At 44.8% G+C, this 13,623-nt stretch overlaps 1 protein-coding gene across 5 annotated transcripts in view; it reads left to right on the top strand.

The window, feature by feature from the left end:
* The window catches only part of TBX4 (T-box transcription factor 4), a 722,013-nt gene that overhangs the window by 519,361 nt on the left and 189,029 nt on the right, over nt 1–13,623 (top strand). For all 5 annotated transcript variants that reach the window (XM_085649426.1, XM_085649425.1, XM_085649428.1 and 2 more), the window contains one exon: nt 5,748–5,867. In XM_085649426.1, the coding sequence (XP_085505552.1) occupies nt 5,748–5,867 (120 nt within the window). The remainder of the gene's footprint in view (nt 1–5,747; nt 5,868–13,623) is intronic.

Here is a 13,623-nt window from a genome sequence, read left to right as displayed (position 1 = left end):
TGGTGCAAGGTCTCTTTCAGCAGTGGGGAGAGCTTTGGTTAGATGTATTTGCCACAGAAGAGAACACGCAATGTCAGCAGTTCTGCGTGTTGGAGTTTTCAAGGCAGCACTCGCTCAGCGACGCCTTTCGTCGTGAGTGGAATTGCGGCCTCCTGTACGCCTTTCCACCTGTACCACTTCTACCCAGAGTGCTGAAGAAGATCAAGTGTGACGGGCCTAAGTAATTCTTGTGGCTCCGGACTGGGCACGAAGAGTCTGGTACCCCAAGCTCTAGAGCATGGCCATCGATCCTCCGATCAGATTGCCTCTTTGGGAGGATCTTCTGTCGCAGCCGCAGGGAACGGTCCTCCACCCGAACCTGTCCAGTCTATACCTCCTTGCGTGGAGATTGTGCGACGACAGTTGACAGCTTTCGACCTTTCTCCCAAAGTCTGTAATGTCATCTTGGCTGCCAGGTGCACACTCCACTAAAACGGTATACGCCTGTAAATGGAACAATTTTGTGGCATGGTGCACAGCAAAGGCTGTGGATCCCCTTTCTGCCCCTCTTTCAGAGGTTTTCCTCTTCATTCTTTCATTGGCTCAGCAGGGTTCTGCTCTGGGCACTCTTAAAGGCTATCTTTCGGCCATTTCGCCCTTTCTTTGCCTTTCTGATCAGCCTTCTCTTTTCAAGTCCCCAATTATTAACAGATTTCTGAAGGGCATTACTCCTCTCTTTTCTCCTTCTCCTTTCGTAATGCCCCAGTGGGACTTGAGTCTTGTCCTCATTTATCTTATGTGTGCTCCCTTTGAGTCACTACATAATTGTCCTCTTTGTCTCCTTACTTTGAAGACTGCTTTCTTGCTTGCCATCACCTCTACTTGCAGGGTGAGTCAGCTTCAAGCCTTATTTTCCAGACCTCCCTTTCTTGCTGTCCATCCGGACAAAGAAGTCCTCCGTACTATGCCCTCTTTTCAGCCCAAAGTGGTTACCTCTTTCCACATAGGTCAGACCATCACATTGCCCAGCTTCTTTCCGCCTCCCCACCCTTCGAAATAGGAGGAGAGACACCACCGTCTGGACCCAAAACGTGCGCTGTCTTTCTACCTTAACCGCACTAAAGACTTCCAGGTGGACGATCAACTCTTCGTGGGTTATGTGGGCGCCAAGAAAGGTCGGGTAGTGCACAAATGTACCATCTCTCGATGGGTCATCCAATGCTTTAAGATCTGTTATTCTTTGGCTAAAAAGGAACCTCCAGTAGGACTCCCGCCCACTCTACCAGGGCGACGGCAGCTACCATTGCTTTGGGACGTGGCGTTCCGCTGGTTGACATCTGACAGGCAGCCACATGGGCATCCCTGCACACATTTATAAGCATTACTACCTGGACAGCCAAGTCTGGAGTGTCGGCTTTTTCAGCCGTTCTGTTCTCCAGGACTGAACTTGTTCTCCAGGTGTGAACTTATTTCGCAGTCCCACCTCTGGGGTTGGTATTGCTGGGGTATCTATTCTAAGGTAAGGAATCTATAACTAATGGTCTCTTTCAGATGAATAAGTTACTTACTTTCGGTAACGATGTATCTGTAAGAGACATACATTAGTTATAGATTTCTTACCGGCCCACCCATCCTCCACGTTCTGCGAACTGACTTGGAAATTCGTGTCAGAATTGACGTCAGAGCGCAGGGGCGGCATCTAAGTAGATATCGCAACGTCATTCCGGCGACCTTGACACCGACGACGAACGCGGAGTCGACCGACACCACCTACTGATGCGCAGGGGTACTGCTACAAAGAAAATTTCTCCGGATCCAGTCTGACACCTGGGGGTTATTCTAAGGTAAGGAATCTATAATTTATGTATGTCTCTTAAGGATACATTGTTACCGAAGGTAAGTAACTTGTTCTTTAGTTCTTCACTGTTCAAAGAAGTACTGATCTATTTTATAACTACCTGAGATGTTTGGACGAGGGTCCCTACAAGGATCAGGACTGACTAACAAAAGTCTGCTGGTTCTGGCAGGCCATCGTCCCTGATCCATGTGGTCACAGGGGACCAATGGATACGGATGCCGAAGTCATACACCAAGGTGCTTGTACGGACTGTATAGTAAAGGCAACACTCTTTGCGAAATGTGTCTGTCCCTTCTCACTTGAGCCAGTTCTTTTTGTGAATCCTGGTGCATGCTTAATTTATTTCGTTAGTAGAAGATGCACTAGCAAAATATTACACTAGTGCATTCTGATGAAAACTTTAATAAACTAGCTGCCATGAAGATTAACGTTGCATTTTTCTTTGCATGTCTTTCTTTAGATGTGGATGTACTAGGGCACTGAGCAATCCTTTTCAGTAAAAAAAAAAAATTACATCTGAGCTGTCTTGCTGGCATATGGACAGTTACTCCTAAAGTACAGCTATATGATGAAGTCAAAGAAAAAAACTGATTAGCATTGGAGTCATTTTTAGGGAGACTGTAAGGATCTGATTCAGAAGAAGGGACATTCGCTATAATTAATAAGCATGGTCTCCTCTTTCAAGAGGAATCATGCAGTAAATGTGGCCTCAGTGGAAATGGAGTTGGACAGGCGGCTTATTTTAAGGTAGCTCTTCCGATTGCCTTTCCAGTTGTGACCCTACTATGCCGGACCCTCATGGAAGGCATGGTAATCTCGCACTGAAATATGTAAAAATGTCCCTGATTAAGTCAGACAAACTCACCAGGCACATATTGTATGCAGTGTTTAATCTGAGCAAGTGGTTGCGGGTGGGGCCTACTGGCACTCATTGTTGTGGACAGGAAGTTATTTTTCCTGAACAGATTTTGATCCAGAGCAAGAGAGAGAAAAACATAAAAAAGTGAAAGAAGGGAGAAGAGAAAGAGGGAAAAACAGTGACAATGTTAGAAAGTAAGGCTGAACAAGAAACCAGCAAGGGTGAAATAAAGTGGTAGAAAGTGTAAGGTGGTAGAAGAAAGAGGCATGAGATGGAACCAGGATCATGCAACCTCAGCATTTGGCACCCCAGCCTTCGATAATACTGACCACAGGCTTTGGAGCAAACCCGGCACTTATTCTTTTACAAATTAAGCATTGTATCCATGTTGATCCTGACCTGTATCCATGTTGATCCTGAACATAGATCTCAATTCTGATGGTCCATTGCAGAGTTGTACTGTTGATGCCCTTGGAGTGCCATGGTCGAGGTAGAAAGATGCTCTCTTCAGCCGTAAGGATGGCTGTGTATAAGTCAAGCATGATTAGGATATATGCACCTCCCTCTTCTCTGTCCGTGAGTGCATTCCATGATGACTTGAGAGTGGTTTCAGTGCAGCAAAATGGTGAATGCTAAATGGATAGCAGGAGAACTGCCCACTGACAATAGTTTCAGAGGTGAAACCGCACAGAGGTTTAGATCTGGAGGTTACAGGACACTAAATAATGCAATGGTAAGCTTTTCATGGACGAGGTAATCACTGCATGCGTAAGGTTGAGGGAGTTTCTCTGAGACTATAAGTAGATGTCAGACCAGGAAGGAGAATAATAACAAGAGGCTGATCTCAGTCACTTTGGAGCTACAACTGTCACAGGGGGTGATACATAACTTAAGCCTTTTGCATCATTGGATTTCAGAATAGGGTAGATCTCAGAAAGGAAAGTCTGGGATAAGCTGGATGTCGAGTGAGAGCGGGAGAAGTGTCACTTGGCCAGTGAAATTCAAATGTCAGTTGAAAATAATGCCTAGTTGTTGCTATAAGGCCAGAAACATAGGGGTTGGTTTAGAGTGATTTCTCTTTAAAGATGAAGATTTAATTGTGAGGAACAATTTGTTTAAGTACTTTTCAGCAATTACAATCTAAAGATATGCTTTGCTGGATATACGAACGTCAAGCTTATAGCTTTCTATCATGGATGATGCAGGATATGCAGTCAGTGGAGTACTGATTTTCCATCATCACCTTTCCAGAGACCTACCATGATCGTTCAGAGTGCCAAGGATGTCCGAATAATGTGTTGGTCTAGGCTTTGTTGGACTTAGACTGGCCGCATTTGATTCATGGCATGATATTTAAAGCATTGCATATCCTGGCCAGAGCACATCTTGGAAGGATGGTAATAGAGAGAAGTATATGTGTGACAGTGTTTAAATTAAGTTTGTCGTTGCCATTGTAGGTGGTTTACTAGCAAAACATGTAAGGACAAAGCAGCCTTTATCTGTAGAAACACTTCTGTAGGGCTTGGTAGGGCCATCAGCAGAGATGCTCAGAACCCCTGGAACGCAGAAGCAGCTAAATATTGATTATATGTGCAACAGTTCCTTAAGTTCTCCTGACTGTGGTCATGAAAGAAGTGCTGATCGACCCACTATGTGCCTCAATGGTCAAAGCGTGGTCCTAACGTCTCCTTACATGTTATCACACCTGAAACAACCAATGCTGCTCTGCTGCTACTTGCTACAGCTCGGTTTTTGCACAGCATGTTATAGTTCAACAGTAAAAGTCTGTACAGGCAATGACCTTAACACCATTGAAATAGGTCTCAGTGATGATTGGAAGGTGAAGTGAATGGTTTTGATTATGTTATTAATGTTACAACCATTATTGCTTAGGCGCTGAGCTGTGCCACTGAGTGATATCTTTGAGCAGTGGAGATTGCTTAAGGTTAAATGTGGAGACAATGTGGTAAATTCAGTAGTGCTTCCAAGCCAGATTGGTGGCATAGGTTTATGGATTCTAGGTAAGGAACAAAAATGAGGTAGGACATTTCCCCTAACCTTTTAGGCAACGTCTGATCGTGGTCCCGGGAACCAGATATATCACGTTGGAGTAATCCTCTTTGAAATGCTCGCAGCCGGGAAACATCGTTTACAACGCGGGGATTACATCGCGATGCCATTACATCGCGGTTTTTACAACGCAAGTCGTTACAACGACTTGTGCTAGATGGCGCTCTAGGACAAGGAATAGTATAATTTACTATCCAACACCTTCCCTACTGTACGTAGACTGGAGTTGGAATAGTAAATTATACTACTCCTAAGTCCTATTCCTTGTCCTAGAGCGCCATCTAGCGCAAGTCGTTGTAACGACTTGTGTTGTCAAAACCGCGATGTAGTGTACCGCGATGTAAATGTATGCGTTGTAACGTCATACATCCCTCGCAGTCCTTCTATGAAAGCTCTACCTGATCCCTACTCTTCAGGAATTATTTAAAAATGATGTGTTTTTAATGAGCCTTTCAACAACATTAAGAGGCAAGTGGGGGAATCCATGGAGACAATACAGTGGGGCATTAGTTCACAGTATTGTAATGCTAACCATACCTTGACTGCTGTTTATATGCACAAGCAAATGACAATAATCCTAGTTGTGGGAGTTTTCAATGTGGGAGCCCAACACCACCTCACGCTGGACTGAAATTACCCCAATCCTGTATGCAGCCATATATTACTTGATATATCCATATTACCTTAACTATATGGACTAATGATGTTGACATTTTGTATTAGTAACAAAGCTCTTGGCAGCAGAAGCAAGGGCTATGTTTGGTTGTAAAAATCAAATTAGTCATTGAATACTTGAATAACATAATTTCTGGATAACACAGCATCCCTTCAGTGACATGAAAGGTGGCAGATGAACCAGTGCAGATTAGTATCTTATGCAAACCTATGCTATATGGTGCTGACTCCAATGATCGAGCTAAATTTGCCCTTACGTTGGAACGACATCTCGTACTTACTTTAGAACTCTTTTCTTTTTTTAAGGAGGATGTTCCCCAGCTATAAGGTGAAAGTCACAGGGATGAACCCCAAGACCAAGTACATTCTATTGATCGACATTGTTCCAGCGGATGATCATCGGTACAAATTCTGTGACAACAAATGGTAAGGCGCTCCCAAATAACAAAATATTACGTTTTACATGGATTTTTTAGTTTTTAGTTGGTGTTGAGTTCAAACTTCGTCTAACTTGTTATGCTACAGTGATAAATGCAAGATTATGCTAGCCGGGTTATTTTCGACCTCCTTTATACTTTTACTCAGATTTCAATACCCAAAGGAAACGTGAATCCCTGATTGGATAGTTTCAATTAGCACATCTTGTCCCCTCTTCCCTAAAATTCAAATTTTAAGCTGAGCATTACATCAGGGCTTCTAAGCACATTATGCCTCAATGGTGTCATCAATGTATTTAAAGTTTGGTCCAGAGGATTTCTCCTTGCCAGTTGTGCCTGCAGAACATACCAGATGATCCCTCAATGGACAGCACTGAAGAGCTCTATTTATCATTCTCCTGATCCCATTTGGAAAGGTTGCCATCGAATGGGATGCTTTAAGGTCAGTTTGTCCCAGTGCAAAGTGTGGTCTAAAAGAATATTATTTTCCCAGATGTCTTTGCTTTTTGTGTCAATTATCCCAGTTTCCACTTCATGAACAAGAAAAAGCAGTAAGTTTGAGATTTAGAAGAGTTGTACAGAACTAATGTAAACCCACGAGGGTAAACGAGAGGTTAAACAACATACTTGAAGCGGAACATTTAATCGAAGCATGAGAATGCCCCACTGCCACTGGCAGTAAGCAATGCCAAACTACTTAATCAAGCTATGGCAAAGTCTGATTTGGTGTCCAGCTAAAGCAATTTAGACTTAATGAAGGAAAATCACTTTTGGCAAAGGAGATGGGCTAAGTTATTCTGGCAGCGAATAGTCCGTTCACATTTGCGTCTCATTAGATGTGGTTATGGCTCCCTTTACACATAAGACACCCGAGACTATGCCTCCAAGAGGTGAACGCCTGGGTTGGTGCTAGAAAGACGAATGTCTTCCATGATGAGTAAGCCATACAATTAGCAGCGGCAGCTGCAATTTGGACAGAGCATGGCATGAAAATTCAGATCCACAGTTTTGAATTTGGGAAACAGTAACGGAAGGTTGACACAGACACAGGACATGATCTTGAAAGGATAGGGCAGAAGGCAATCGGTAGGCCTGGGGAAATCGTAAGATTTACTCATGTGGTCGGTGGTCTTGCAGCTGGACCAGTCCAGTGGCCCCATTAATATTGACTCAAGGCTAGACAATTAAGGCAGTGAACTGAGGCAGACTTTAAATAACTAGGAAAATGCAAAATTGATGCGTGTTGTGCATCAGAACCAAAGGGTTCACTCTCGCTATCAGGAATTAAGATTATCACACAAAGTGGATAATCCAACCGAAATTTAATTCTGATCATGTATCTAAAAATAAAGTTCCTAGTTTGCTAAATGTAAATCATCACTTCTAAATTCAATTAATCAAAAGTTTGTTATTATAATATATGTATATGGCAAAACGGTGACAAGGGGTAGGCAAATTTGTTTAGGTTATTTTGTGTCTTCAATAACTAATTTTATATCTTAGACGATCACTATCTTTCTCAAAGCTTTCTAAAATAATTAATCATCAGGCGAAATTAATCGGGCCAATACATTTTATTTCAAATTCTGGATGTACTTCCAGCCCCACCATTAATATGTTGTACATTTTTACCTCTATTTTGAGGTAACCCTGCTAGTCACAGAAAGGCCTGGTGCTGAAACCTGTGCAGTGCAGCAACCCAGACTGTGTGCATGATTTAGACGGGGGCGGTGCAGGGCGTCTGTTAAAAAAACAGGTCAGACGTCCCATCTTCCCACCTTCTCTGGCCCCTGCCTCCTTCAGCATGTGGGGTAACGCAGTGTTTTTGATTGCAAAGTCGCTGCCCTCCCTGCTATTGGAAATACTCTTTCCGCAGCGCTGTTGCAGGTGGGGATCAAGTTGGAGCCGCTACCCAACATAATGCAGCCATTTTACAGTATTTCAGCCTTTGTTGTTTCTGTCTATGACCTCCATCATAATCATTTTATAAGAAAAACGTCAAAGCTCCCCCATGTGGTGAGAGAAATCTCCTGACGCATGGGGGCATTCAATTTGTAATTTCTGAAGATGAGCCGTGCTCTGGGAATCCTTCTTCTGGAATGACAGGGGCAGGTCCATCATGCCAGCATAGCATCGAAGCAGTTCCCATCATGCAGGTGCGAGAATGAACAGTGACCAGAGTGGACAATTTTAAATGAGGCGGGCTGCCCTGGCTGGTGGGGAGGAGCTGCCACTACCACACCAGCTGCTCTGTTACTTGGCTGTGTAACTATAAATGCCATTCTGTATCTTTTCTAGGCAATCCTTGATCTCAGAGGTGGTAGCTTAAAGGCAAGATTTTTTTCTCCAATTTCTCTTCAATGATATATGTTTTACCTTGGTTTGGGGGTGCAGAGTTACAAAGATGGTTACTGTAAATACAAAATACCATTCGACTTTACCATATACCGTGGAAGTGAAATAGATTTTGGTTGGCTGAGTGTATGGAGAATCTTAGATCATAGTCTCTTATTTAAGCGTTTTTAGTGTATGTGTTTAATTGGGAGTATTTATAAAATGCATACCAGAGCACTTTTTAACCCTTTCAGCGCGGCGCGGATTTCCGCGCCACGCTGAAGATTCCGTGCGCGGGCGGGGCCATGACGGAATGGTTCCGTCATAAGCACAGCCCAACCGACGTGCATGACGGAACCGTTCCGTCAAGCGCGTCGAAGGGGTTAAAGTAACTGGGAGCAAGCTGCAACATACTTGTCTAGGTGTTTAGTTACTTACTAGTCATATAATCTAATTACATACTTTTGCAACTTGAAATACAGATATTGCTGTGTGTTTGTTGAATTCCTAAGAAATACTTTATTTGAAGGAAAGTGGCAGGGTGTTAACGTGACTGTGGGTGAAGATAAAAACACTACCCACATAAGTAGCATGCCATTTACTGTGTCACTTAATAATTTAGCCTTAAGCACATTGGGCCAGATGTGCAAAGCATTTATCTGGTCGCAACCGGTCTGAGTTTGTGACTGGAAAAATGCTTTTTTAAATGTACAAAATGCATCTAATCTGCATTTGCATTTGCGATTCGGTACTCCAAATACTGAATCAGTATGGTATGTATTACTGTTTTGTGACCGAATTCCAGTCGCAATACTTTACCACCATTTTGAGGGCTTGATGTGCGAAATAGGAATACCGATTACCTAATTGTGTTTTTTTGCAAATCGCAATTAGGAAATCGCTACTCCTTGTAGATGAAACTCATGGAGTTTTCCATAGAGGAAAGCATGATGCATTTAAAAAGAAAAAAATTAAGCTTTGAAGTTTCATTTTTTAAGAGTTGACACTGCTCTTAAAAAATAATTTCCCACCCATTCTAAAATGGGAAGGGGCCCCTTGGGGACCCCTTTCCATTTGCGAATGGGTTACCTCTGAGTTTGAGTTGGGGGTAAATTGCTAGCGTTTTGCTAACGTTTTGAAACTGCATTTTGGTTGCAAAACTTTTGTACATACCAATGCAATCGGTATTAAGAAGGGACACCCTTAACACACCCCTCCATATACCGAACCGCAAAACCCTAATTGCTATTCAATAACAAGTTACCGAATGGCAATTTGGGATTTGTACCTCAGAAAAAGGCATTTTTGCGGTCTCAAACAGCCCGAATCTGGCCATTTGTGAATGCAAAAATGCTTCATACATCTAGCCCTAAAAGTGGTGGTAACCCATTCACCTTTGCATTCCTCCCCTTAGAGAATGTTGTGAAAGTATTTTTAAAGACCACTGCCTACTCTTAAAAAATGAAACTTCAAAGTTTCATTTTTTTCTTTTATAAACACATTCCATTTTCCTTTAAGGACAGTGGGCTGCAATTAATCAAAAAAGATTTCCTTAATAAATAGCAATCACAGACATGGTGGTCTTCTGGCCTCAGCAGGCCAGCATCCCAGTGACGGCGGCGATTCCTAATGGGTTGAAAATTGTGACCTAGCTCATTAATATTTATGAGGTAAGTTGATTTGTTACCTACTAGGAATTGCTATTTGGGAATACAAAAATGTGTACATTAGAAATACTGATTTACTAATTGCGATTTGGAGATAATTGCAACTAAGAAATTGGTATTCCTAATGGTTGTACATCTGAACCACTGTTGCTCAATTATAGTTCATAGTTTCGGAAACCATACTAAACCATCTAAAGATGAGATGGGTATTCAAAACATAACAAAAGATGCATTTTGGAGAACACTCTGAACTTTATGGTACCTTAAGGCCTTAGTTCACCATTTGAACTGTGGTATTTTTTTGTATTTATGTTACATCTGAGAAGGATCTTTAGCTGCAGTCTGTAATGATATGGCTTCAACAGTGTTGGAGCTCTATGCCTTTATGAATGAAGGCTGTTGAACAGCGTAAAGCACCAAAATACACATGGATGAATCATGAAAAGTAAGCAGGAACACAAGGCAGAGGCCCACCGAGCGATGTGTCAGAAGAAAAAGAAAATTGTGTTTCCACTGCAGATTCTCCTTTCCACATGAAGGTAACTGTCCTGCTATCGGACAAATATTCAAAGGCTGTGGGAAGGAAAACCATTCCATAACAGTTTGCAAAGCGAAAGAGAAACTAAGTGGGCCACAAAGCACGAGAAGATGCACACCAGAAAGTTCCAGAAGCATTCAAGCCACTCACAGAAGGCCAAATGGCAACATAAACTAAGGCAAATGGAAACAAAATGAAGTTGATCGTTATCATATTCATCGTCCAGCAGTTCATTGATGTCATTGAGTGATAATGAGGAAAATGGATGTGCGATGAAGATGTAGGTCACAGATCGACGTGCGCATGTAGGATTGGTCGTTTGCAAGAAAAAACACAAGTCTGAAGAGAATTACCACTTAAAGCTACAAAGTTCCTTGGGACATTGTCCTAAATTCACGCTCAAGGTGAATGGGGCCCTACAACTTTCATTATAGACAATGGTGCATCGATAAACATCATGCCAGCAAGAAAGTACAAAGACCTGTCTCTGATACCACGTATCACACCTACAAGAACAAAAGTGTATACCGGGTCAGCTTCTACATGTCCGGTCCCCACAATTCTTACCTTGCTGTTGTGGAGAAATCCCACGGGGATGACAAGGACAACCCCCTCCTGGACCCTTTTCCTCCTGGAAGGACCGAGTGCACTAACCAGGCCAGAGAGGGAATTGGGGGAGGCTGCCAAGAAGCAGGTGAGGGTGAGGTGTCGTGATGGGGCACCTCCCGTGATTTTTCGGGGTCTTGGGTCTGGCGCGAATCCCACCTAATGATGACAGAAAGGATAGGGGTAAGCGCGGTGCCAGGGAAGGGAAGGAGACACAAGCACTGGTACGCAATCACTAACACCCTGGCTATCGCTCCCTGCAATTGTTACCTGAAAGGTGGCGCTCCTGCGCAGGGAAGATGAGGCAAGTCGTCAAGCACTCCAGTGTTTGAAGCGAGAGAAGGCTTCAGTGTGACAGAAGCATACGCTCCTGCGCTGTTCACTGTGGGTACGGTGAATTGTGGAAAGGTCCGTGGTGAAGTGCTCGTGGGTGACCAAGGGTGGAAGCGCTCCTGCGCTTGTGAAGGAGGGGCAAGGTGAGTACGACTCCGTGCCGTCGCACGAGTCGTGGGTGACCAAGGGGGAAGCACTCCTGCGCTTGTAAAGGAGGGGCAAGGTGAGTACGACTCCGTGCCATCGCACGAGTCGTGGTAATGGCCAAGGGTGAAAGCGTGCATGCGCTGAGGGGGTTAGGAGAGTACGACTCCGTGCCGTCGCACGAGTCGCAGAGAAGCAACGATGACAGCGCTCCTGCGCTTCGAGGGTAAACAAAGGCGAGGGAGACTCTACACGAGTCCCGGTAAGCAGCAGCTGTAGGCTCCCATGCGCGGTCCAGACGGAAGGTCTGGTTGCGGGTAGAGCCTTCGCTACGCTCCTGCGTATCCGGCGAAGCTCCGTGGAAGAATCCGAAGCGCAGGCGTGGGCGTCTGTGGGATTAAAGTACGCAACCCGCCAGAAGTGCGGGCCGGCCAATGACAGTGGCAGAGTCGATCTCAGACACTAGACCGCTACTCTGTTTGGAGCCGGTAGGGGGGAGGAGTCTCGTACAGTGGAAAGCCTCGCTTCCATTCGTCGGGAGCGAGGAAGCGGGCGAGATCATGACAGCACCCACCCCTAAAACAGCCCCACCCGTGTTTCAAAGAGGGATAACAGGACGGGGTTTCAGGGGTTGCCGAGCATGGAAGGCACGAACTAAGGCAGGTGCGTTACGGACATGCGAAAGGGGTTCCCAGGAGCGTTCCTCAGGACCATACCCCTTCCAATCCACCAGGTAATAGAGTTTCCCCTTTGTCCTACGGGAGTCAAGGATGGCCCGCACCTCGTATTCCACGTGGTCGTCCACAGGAACCGGAGGAGAGGGCTCCGCTATCAAGCTGTCAGGATGGGCAGGGCGTAAGAGAGAGACATGAAAGACGGGATGAACTTTCATGTGAGAAGGCAGTGATAGCCTCATGGCCACCGGGTTGATAACCCGTGTTATGGGATAGGGACCTATGTAACGGGGCAATAGTTTCTTAGGCCCTTGCGTGTTGAGGTTCTTGATGGACACCCACACCCTATCCCCCGCTTCGTATGTGGGTTCAATTTGTCTGTGTTTGTCTGCATGATGTTTGTACGTTTCTTTGGCTTTGGCTAACTCAAATCGGGCTTGCTGCCATATGGTACGGAGGAAGGCATGATGCTCCTGTATGGTAGGAATTCCACAGGTCCGTGCCTCTTCCCAGGGGGTCGTTCTGGGATGGTACCCTTGGAGACAATAGAACGGAGACACCCCGATGGCAGTGTGTTTGTTGTTGTTATATGCGTATTCCACCATCCACAACACGTTGGACCATTCTGAGTCCAAGGAAAGCAGCAAGCAACGGAGGTATTGTTCCATGGTACGATTTGTTCGCTCTGCCTGTCCATCCGTTTGGGGATGATAGGAGGATGACAAACGGGCTTCCATGTGCAAAAGAGAGCAGATTTCCGTCCAGAACCTGGACACAAACTGAGTTCCACGGTCTGTTATCAGTACTGACGGGATTCCATGTAGTCGTATCACGTTCTGCATAAAAATGGTTGCCAATTCCGCAGCTGAAGGAAGGCGTTGTAGTGGTACGAAATGTGCCATTTTTGTTAGATGGTCTACGATAGTTAGTATAGTCGTGTATCCCATAGTGGTTTTAGGAAGTTCCACTACGAAGTCCATCGAGACCGTGTGCCACGGGCATGGGGGAACAGGAATGGGCCGCAGTAGTCCTACTATGGGTTGTGAGGTCGTCTTTCCTTGTGTGCAGATGATGCAGCGATCTATGTAGGCCTGTGTGTCATGGTTCAGGGTAGGCCACCAGAATTGTCGTTGCAGCAGGTCTTTGGTCTTTTGGTATCCAGGATGACCGGAGAGGGGGTGATCATGGCATTGAACTAGAGCTTGTTGTTGGTGGGTAGGTAGAGGTAAATAATACCGTCCTCCTTTCAACAAGAATCCATCTTGTTCTGTAAGGTCTTGGATGTTTCCGATCCAATCTTTAGGTCTTTTTTGTTGTAAATCGTGGTGCAGCTGGGATAAAAGGGAGGATGAGGTCACCGTCCCCTGGAAACATCGGCTGGGAATGACAGGTACTGGGTCTGTGGTGGGTGCCTGGTCTTCGGTTTCCTCTAGTCTGGACAAGGCGTCC

Source organism: Triturus cristatus, chromosome 3_2 (genome assembly GCF_964204655.1).
Source record: "Triturus cristatus chromosome 3_2, aTriCri1.1, whole genome shotgun sequence".
NCBI classification, from domain to species: Eukaryota; Metazoa; Chordata; class Amphibia; order Caudata; family Salamandridae; genus Triturus; species Triturus cristatus.
Note: the sequence above shows the minus strand (reverse complement) of the source record. Positions and strands in the feature narration are given on the sequence as shown.